This window comes from Suricata suricatta, chromosome 14, assembly GCF_006229205.1.
Source record: "Suricata suricatta isolate VVHF042 chromosome 14, meerkat_22Aug2017_6uvM2_HiC, whole genome shotgun sequence".
NCBI classification, from domain to species: Eukaryota; Metazoa; Chordata; class Mammalia; order Carnivora; family Herpestidae; genus Suricata; species Suricata suricatta.
Genome location: NC_043713.1, coordinates 68,188,793 through 68,196,164, shown reverse-complemented (window position 1 = coordinate 68,196,164; position 7,372 = coordinate 68,188,793). Strand labels below are relative to the sequence as shown.

Sequence of the window (7,372 nt, the reverse complement as noted above, 5' to 3'; positions counted from 1 at the left end):
GCTACTGCTGTCCCTGCTGCCGCTCTGGCTGGGCCTGGCGGGACCTGGGGCCGCGGCAGACGGCAGCGAGCCTGCGGCCAGGGCGGGGCGGGGCGGGGCTCGCGCGGTGAGGGTGGACGTGAGGCTGCCGCGGCAGGACGCTCTGATCCTGGAGGGCGTCAGGATTGGCCCCGAAGCCGACCCAGCACCCACGCTGGGCGGTCGCCTGCTGCTGGTGAGCGCAGCCGAGCCATCTGGCTCCGCACCCAGGTCCGGCCTTCATCCTGGACCAAGCCCTAGCAGCCCAGGGCCTCACCCCAGGCTGTCCAGGCCCCAGATTCCCGGCTTGCAAATCCTGAATCCAGAGGCTCTCCCCTTCAAACTCCCTTCCAAACCCTGGCCTTGAACCCTCTGTGTGTCCGACCCCTTTTCTTCCCCCTCCTCCCTCTGCCCATGGTCCCTTGCCCCACAGATGGACATCGTGGATGCTGAGCAGGAGGTGCCGGTAGAAGGCTGGATTGCAGTGGCATACGTGGGCAAGGAGCAGGCGGCCCAGTTCCACCAGGAGAGTCAGGGCAGCGGCCCGCAGGCCTATCCTAAGGCCCTGGTCCAGCAGGTGCAGGGGGTGTATATGGGAAAGGGGGCTGGAGGAAGCGGTTTCAAGGCATCTGCTAGAGCTAGATTACCATGTGAGCCCCTAAGAAGCTTCTAGAGAAACCCTGGGCCTGGGTGAGGCAAGGGCCCCCAGTTTTTAAAATTGAGTCAGTATGGAGTGGAAGCAGGGAGGTGGGAGGTGGCCAGAGAGAGTCAGGAAGCTTTATTAGGCTCTGAGAGTATCAGATGGGGAGTTCCTGCCGAGGGTCCAGGAGCAGGCCTGTCCTGCTAGGACCAGGGAAGGCACAGAATCATTTGGGTCCTACAGAGCATCTGGGGAAATGGCAGGAGGAATAGGAGTTTCTGCACTTGACCTCAAAGGGTGTACAGCCAGTCTGTCCAGAGGAAACACCTACTGCAGAACCAGGAGCTAAGAACTGCATCGTGGGTGGTGAGGCAGGTGTGTGGGCAGGGTGCCTGCTAGCTTCTGTCTCCGTCCCCCTGCAGATGCGGAGGGCGCTCTTCCTGGGAGCCTCTGCCCTGCTCCTCCTCATCTTGAACCACAATGTTGTCCGAGAGGTAAACCTGTTCAGGCAGTGGGGGTGTGCAAGCCAGGGAAGAAGGGGCCAAGGCCAGCTGACCTTCTTGTCCATTAACAGCTAGACATATCGCAGCTTCTGCTCAGACCAGTGATTGTCCTCCATTATTCTTCCAATGTCACCAAGCTACTGGAGGCCCTGCTGCAGTAAGTTGGGGTTTGGGTTCTAAAGGACTGGGTCTGGGAGCCTTGGTACTGAGGGGTCCCTGAATCTGCCATGGTCTCAGGGGTCTCAGGATCAGCGCTTTTCCTGTTAACCTTAAAGCTATAGTCTCTTGGTCTGAAAAATGGGTGAGGGGACTGGAAGAAGGTGCCAGGGCCTGGAGCAAAGAGACAGTTCTAGGGACAGAGGGGAATTTGGCTCCAGCAAGGAAGAATTTGGATTCCTGATTGACAGGTTCTTTCTGGGACTTGCAGGCCTCCTTGGCCTGGCTGATAGAACTGGAAAAACCAATAGCCAGGAAGGGCCTGGGGGCCAAAGCAGAAGGGCTGTGGGAGGATACTTGGGGGTATCCTTTTTTTCTTACAAGGTTGGGGTGGATGGTTCTGGGCCTCTCCTCCCAAGAATCCTTCCGTCTGGCCCCTGTGGCTTTCCCACCCAGGAGGACCCAGGCCACAGCTGAGATCACCAGCGGAGAGTCCCTGTCAGCCAATATCGAGTGGAAGCTGACCCTGTGGACCACCTGTGGCCTCTCCAAGGATGGCTACGGAGGATGGCAGGACCTGGTGTGCCTGGGAGGCAGTCGGGCCCAGGAGCAGGTGGGTGCCTGAGGGGAGGAGGCTCAGGTGGGGCCCCGCACATGCCTTGTCTCTGATCTTGTGGCCTCTCCTCACCTGGGTGGCCAGAACCACTTCTTCCACCTGCCAGGGCTGAAATGAGTAATCAATGACATGGTGGGTGCTCAGTGCAGTGCCTGACTGGAGTCATGCACAGTGTCAGCTGCTATTGTCATGTTATTCTCCCACCCAGAAGCCCTCTTTGGCTGCCCATTGCCTGCAGAATAAAATTCAGACTCCTTAGTCTGGCTTTCACAGCTCTCCTAATTACTCCCCTATCCTTTCTTTCCTTTCTCTTTATGTTCTGCACCCTGTGCTATTTTCTGGCCTTCACACACACCCTGGTCTCCTCCACTAGGCCTTGTCCATGCCTGCATTTTTTCCTCTGTTTCCATATGTCCCCATCTGCCTGCCTTATTTGGAAAGCTTCCCTCACAACCTACCTCACTATTCCTCTCTCCCTCTTCTAAATCACAGCAGTGCTTTGTCAGACCCTTCTCAGGGTTCTTAGAACAGGCCATCCTGCATGCATGTCAGGGAATGGGTGTCTCCTGAAGGCTGGGGCTATGTCTTACTTGTCTCTGGATTTTTCAATACTCCATCCACAAGCATTTCTCGAGTGCCTACTCTTTGCGGGGCAGGCATGTCCTGGTCTCCTGGTAGGCAGCCTCCGGTAGGTGTTGGTGGGTGTGGACCATGCAGGGCAGCTTCAAGTCAGGCAGACTTGCAACTTTAGCTGAGTGATCTCAGGCTGTGTGTTTAACGTCTCTGATCTCATGTCCCTTGCTTGTAAACCAAGGCCAGCACACAGCCACAGGGTTGCCAGGGGGTGTATACATAAAGCTCACAGGGGGCATGGAGCAGATAGGCAGGTGCTGCTACTATGAATATCTTCATTGTTAGAAATTCTTTTTTATTTATTTTTGAGACAGAGACAGAACACAAGTGGGGGAGGGGCAGAGAGAGAGGGAGACACAGAATCTGAAACAGGCCCCAGGCTCTGAGCTGTCAGCACAGAACCCAGTGCAGGGCTTGAACTCACGAACTGCAAGATCATGACCTGAGCCGAAGTCAGACACTTAACTGACTGAGCCACCCAGGCGCCCCTAGGAGTTCTTGAATAAGTTAGCAGCCATCAGATAACTTTTGATATCCTAGGACACTAAGGGCTCCATGGGAAGGGCTGTGGAGGGCCCAAAAGCCCTGTGATAACCTGGGCTCTGTCTTGAAGGGCTCAAAGACAAGCAGGGAAGATCTCTCACATGAAAAGGCCTTCTCAGTTCAGCCCAGCTTGTACTAATTCCTGTTTGAGCAGCGGAAACTGAACCACAGTTCTGTGAAGGGAAGGAGCGGCCACTGGACTCCGGGAATGGAAGGGCTTTCTGGAAGTAAACGGAGTCCCACTGTATTTCTCCCTGGAGGGCAGCCCACACAGACCTCTGGGTGGGGCAGGCCTTTGGTGAGGGGCTGTCAGATGAGAGGAAGTGCCTGCAGAAAGGCCGGAGGTAGGGAAGGGGGAGGCTGAGCAACGAGCCTGGAGGTGGGAATGTACACAGTCTTCAGATCAGCCTGGCTAGTACAGAGGGCAAAGCTGAACAGCCCTGCTGCTGGCCAGGGTAGGCCCATGCAATAGTTGGCTAGCCATAATAGCGGAGGTGTCTTAAGGGTGGCTGGAGCCAGCTCTCAGCCCCCATCCGAGGGCCTAGTCATCATCCTTCCAGCCTCAAAATCCAGAGCTACAGCACCCATGTATCAGAAGGGTCAGATGAACCGCTCCCTTACTGCTCTGATGGACAGACCCTGCCCTCACTCCTCACCTGGGTGTCCCTCAAATGTGCTGGGCCTGGGGAGACTGGTCTCCAGCCTGCAGCAGAGCTCTGAGGTAGCCATGCCCTCCATCCACCCAGTGCTTCCAGGCTGCTCCAAGGCATGGAGCTCCAGGTTCCTCCCTGGAGAGCTTACACTGCAGTAGCCACTGAGTCCTACCACGTGTCCGCCTGGCTCAGCAGGGCAGCTTCAGCCCTGGGCTCATGGGGCCCCACCTGGGGAGGAGGTAGGCCATGGCTGTCACTCTGCTGGGTTGAGCACTGAGCTGGTGGTGGGCATGGGCCCTCTGGGGCATAGCAGATGCATCTGAGCTCAGCCTAGGGGGTTGGGGAGAGCTTCCTGGAGCAGGTGTACAAGGGAGACAGGGACACAGAGACCAGATGAGAGAGGGTGAGGAGCGGAAAGCTAGGGCTCACTGACATCTCTTCATAATGGTCTCTAGAGTGCCACCGCTGAGCAAGATTAACATCTTGTGACACTAGCAGCATCCAGCTTTGTCCAGAGTGGTGTTCTCTTTCAGTAGCGAATCATTTCTCGGCCTCTCTCCCCCAACATGATGATAGTTGAACTTCATTGTTGGCTGAGGAAGAACATGATGGAAGAAAGCTACCAGGAATGTAGAAAGCTTTTAAATGAATACATTCATTTGTCCTAACACATCCAAAGACCCTGTGAAACGGTGGGCCTGTGTGGGTTAGCTGGCTGGATTTTGCTTACTCTGCCACATCATTTCCTGAGCCAGCTGTTTCATACTCAAAGTCCAGTTGCCACATTGTTGTGGGGGGAGTTAAGTCAAGGTCACTGCATGACCCCACCTCTGAGGCCCTCAGGGGCCTCAAAAAGGCTGAGGCAGGTCAGATGTGGTTTCCTCCTGCTAGTGAGAGTTTGAAGACCACCAAGGGTAGTGGCAAGGAAGCACACAGTAGAGAGTGTGAGGAGGGCTGGGCTGGGCAGGGGGAGGCAAGTGGGAGCGTTTGCTTAGCCCTGGTGGTCAGGGAGAGCTCTTGAGCAAGGGGCTTCCAAAGGCTTTAGCCAGGGGAAGGGGTGAGGAAGAACTGGGAACATATAAGAAGGAGCAAGGAGCAGAGCGGGTGGGAGATCTAGGGTCTTGCCAGAGGGCTGCTAGAGGAGTTTGAGTTTTCTCCTGAGGGTGGGGGTAGGGAGTGGGGCCATTGCAGGGAAGAGTGTCCGGCAGGGGTCCTGCATGATCAGAGTGAGATCCTGTGGCTGTGGGAAATAGGCTAGTGAGGCTGGAGCAGGTCACCCAAGGAGTGGATGGGTGGGATGGAGGGAAGGGATGCATGAGACCCCTAAGCCTGAAGCCACAGGGGAACATGTGAATGCTCTACCCTTATGGAAGTGGGTGCCCAAGAAAGTAGACCAGAAGTGTGGGTTAGGGGTGGGGATGGGAAGGTGAGCTGGGGAGTCTGTAAGGCTCCCAGAGAGAAGCTTCCAAGTATGCAAAACATACTGAGTTTGTTGCCCAAGAGAGGCCTGGGCTGGGGACACATGTGGGTCCCCTCAGCAGTTGGATGAAGAGTTGTGTAGACAGCCAAGGCAGACCCTGGCAGCACACAGATGGGAGAGACAGAGGCTTTAGAAGAGGAAGCCAGGAGCCTGCAGGGACACAATGCCAATGGACCTTACTGGCCTGGTCCTTGGAGTGGATTTACTGTGGGAAGAGTGTGGAGTGGCCCCAGGACCCCGACACCCTGCTCCTCTCCCCAGAAGCCCCTGCAGCAGCTATGGAACGCCATCCTGCTGGTGGCCATGCTCCTGTGCACAGGCCTTGTGGTCCAGGCCCAGCGGCAGGCATCAAGGCAGAACCAGCGGGAGCCTGGAGGCCAGGTGAGATCCAGCTCCTGGGAGCCCCAGTGCCCCCAGCCCTCCAGCCTACCCTCTAACTGTGCCTGCCTTCCCCCAACAGGTGGATCTGTTCAAGCGCCGCGTGGTGCGGAGACTGGCATCACTCAAGACCCGGCGCTGCCGTCTGGGCCGGGCAGCACAGGGGCTCCCAGAGCCTGGTGCTGAGACCTGCGCTGTGTGTTTGGACTACTTCTGCAACAAGCAGGTTAGTGCCCTGGGCAGAAGCCAGCCATCAGCTGACCCATGATGCCTCTCACTGCACTCCAGAGAGACCCCAGAACCATTCCCACCAGGCCCTTACCCTCCCAGACCCCACTATAACTAGGAAAGCAGAGTAGGGGGCTGGGGATAGGCCACAGAACTTTCATTTCCCCAGCTAAGGTGGGGGCCAGGCATCCCCACTTGGAGGCTTGACTCTGGGGCCTGAACCCTTGCCTCACACCCTGCAGTGGCTCCGGGTGCTGCCCTGTAAGCATGAGTTTCACCGAGACTGCGTGGACCCCTGGCTGATGCTCCAGCAGACCTGCCCGCTGTGCAAATTCAATGTCCTGGGTAAGCACCAAGGGTGGGGGCCCTTGACTGGCTGTATAGCTGCTTCCCACCTGACCCTACCCTCCCTGTTTTTTCCTCCTCCCCTGCAGGGAACCGCTACTCAGATGATTAGCTGCCGCAGCTGGGTCTCTGCACATGGGCCAGGGACCCTCCCACCTGCATCCTGGCCCTAGGCCTGTGCTCGTGGAACAGAACAGCAGATGGACGGGAAGCTCTGCCAGTGGGAGGAAGGATAGGGGCCTCCCCTGCTAGGGAGCAAGGCACCTCATCACATTCGTACTGGGAAAGAGGGACCACAGCCCCCAGTTAAGGATGCAGGGTCTGGACCTGCCAGTCAAGAGCGAGAAGCCACTGTGGGGCCCTTCTCTGCCATCCTGGGGTGTGTGTGTCTTTTGTCCCCACAAGGCAACTCCCATGACCCAGGGTGGGGCCCTGGGAAAGAGGGTGTGGGGCGGCGCAGCTGTTCCCAGGGCTCTGGCAGCTCTCTGACCTGCCAGTCTGGGCATCCCTGGGGGCTGAGGCTGCAGTGGCTGGCCCAGCTTTGTGCTTATTTATTGGGGTTTGGGTTGTGGAAGGAGCTGTATGGCCTTGGGGACACCCTTGCCTGACAGTCTTTCAGGACACATCTTGGTCAGGCTGTGATGTTCAACCCAGAGGCCCCTCCACTGATACTGCCCTCAGCCCTCAGACACTGGGAGCTGTGAGTGCTACTGCCTGTCAGGCTGGGCTCCCCCTTCCAGGCCTGGCTGGGACCAGAAGCCTCAGGAGCCATCCAGTCCTGTGCTTCTTGGCAGGGCTACAGGTTGCCAACCAGGATACTTGAAGCTGCAGGATAAATGTGGTGCATCTTTTAGGGGCAGCCAGTTTTTTTAGATTTGGGGTAGGGGAAGTTTAATATTGAAGTAAACATGGATATATTTTAACATAAGCTGTCAGATTTGTGTGGATATTTTAAGACAGAAAAGTCACTTTGGGCTCTACTGCATGAGCGGTAGATTCTAAGATGGGCCCCAAGATCTCCCAGCCCTCCAGAACATCCCCTGTTATAAACCTGCAACTGTGAGTCTAATGGATTTAACTCCTATGATTAGGTTATGTTATATGGCACAGCTGACCTTAAGATAAGGAAAATATCCAAGAGGTCCTAACCTAACACAAGAGCCTAGTAGAAGCAGAGAG

General features: G+C 56.5%; 1 protein-coding gene across 1 annotated transcript in view; it reads left to right on the top strand.

Moving 5' to 3' along the window:
* The window catches only part of RNF215 (ring finger protein 215), a 7,344-nt gene extending 223 nt beyond the window's left edge, over nucleotides 1–7,121 (top strand). Inside the window, exons 2-10 of the mRNA XM_029921500.1 lie at nucleotides 1–214; nucleotides 452–595; nucleotides 1,081–1,152; nucleotides 1,233–1,318; nucleotides 1,774–1,930; nucleotides 5,504–5,623; nucleotides 5,703–5,846; nucleotides 6,091–6,193; nucleotides 6,283–7,121. The exon at nucleotides 1–214 is cut by the window's left edge and continues 9 nt beyond it. Coding sequence (XP_029777360.1) covers nucleotides 1–214; nucleotides 452–595; nucleotides 1,081–1,152; nucleotides 1,233–1,318; nucleotides 1,774–1,930; nucleotides 5,504–5,623; nucleotides 5,703–5,846; nucleotides 6,091–6,193; nucleotides 6,283–6,305 — 1,063 coding nt within the window. The 3' untranslated portion in view covers nucleotides 6,306–7,121. The remainder of the gene's footprint in view (nucleotides 215–451; nucleotides 596–1,080; nucleotides 1,153–1,232; nucleotides 1,319–1,773; nucleotides 1,931–5,503; nucleotides 5,624–5,702; nucleotides 5,847–6,090; nucleotides 6,194–6,282) is intronic.
* The last annotated feature ends 251 nt before the right edge of the window (nucleotides 7,122–7,372 follow it).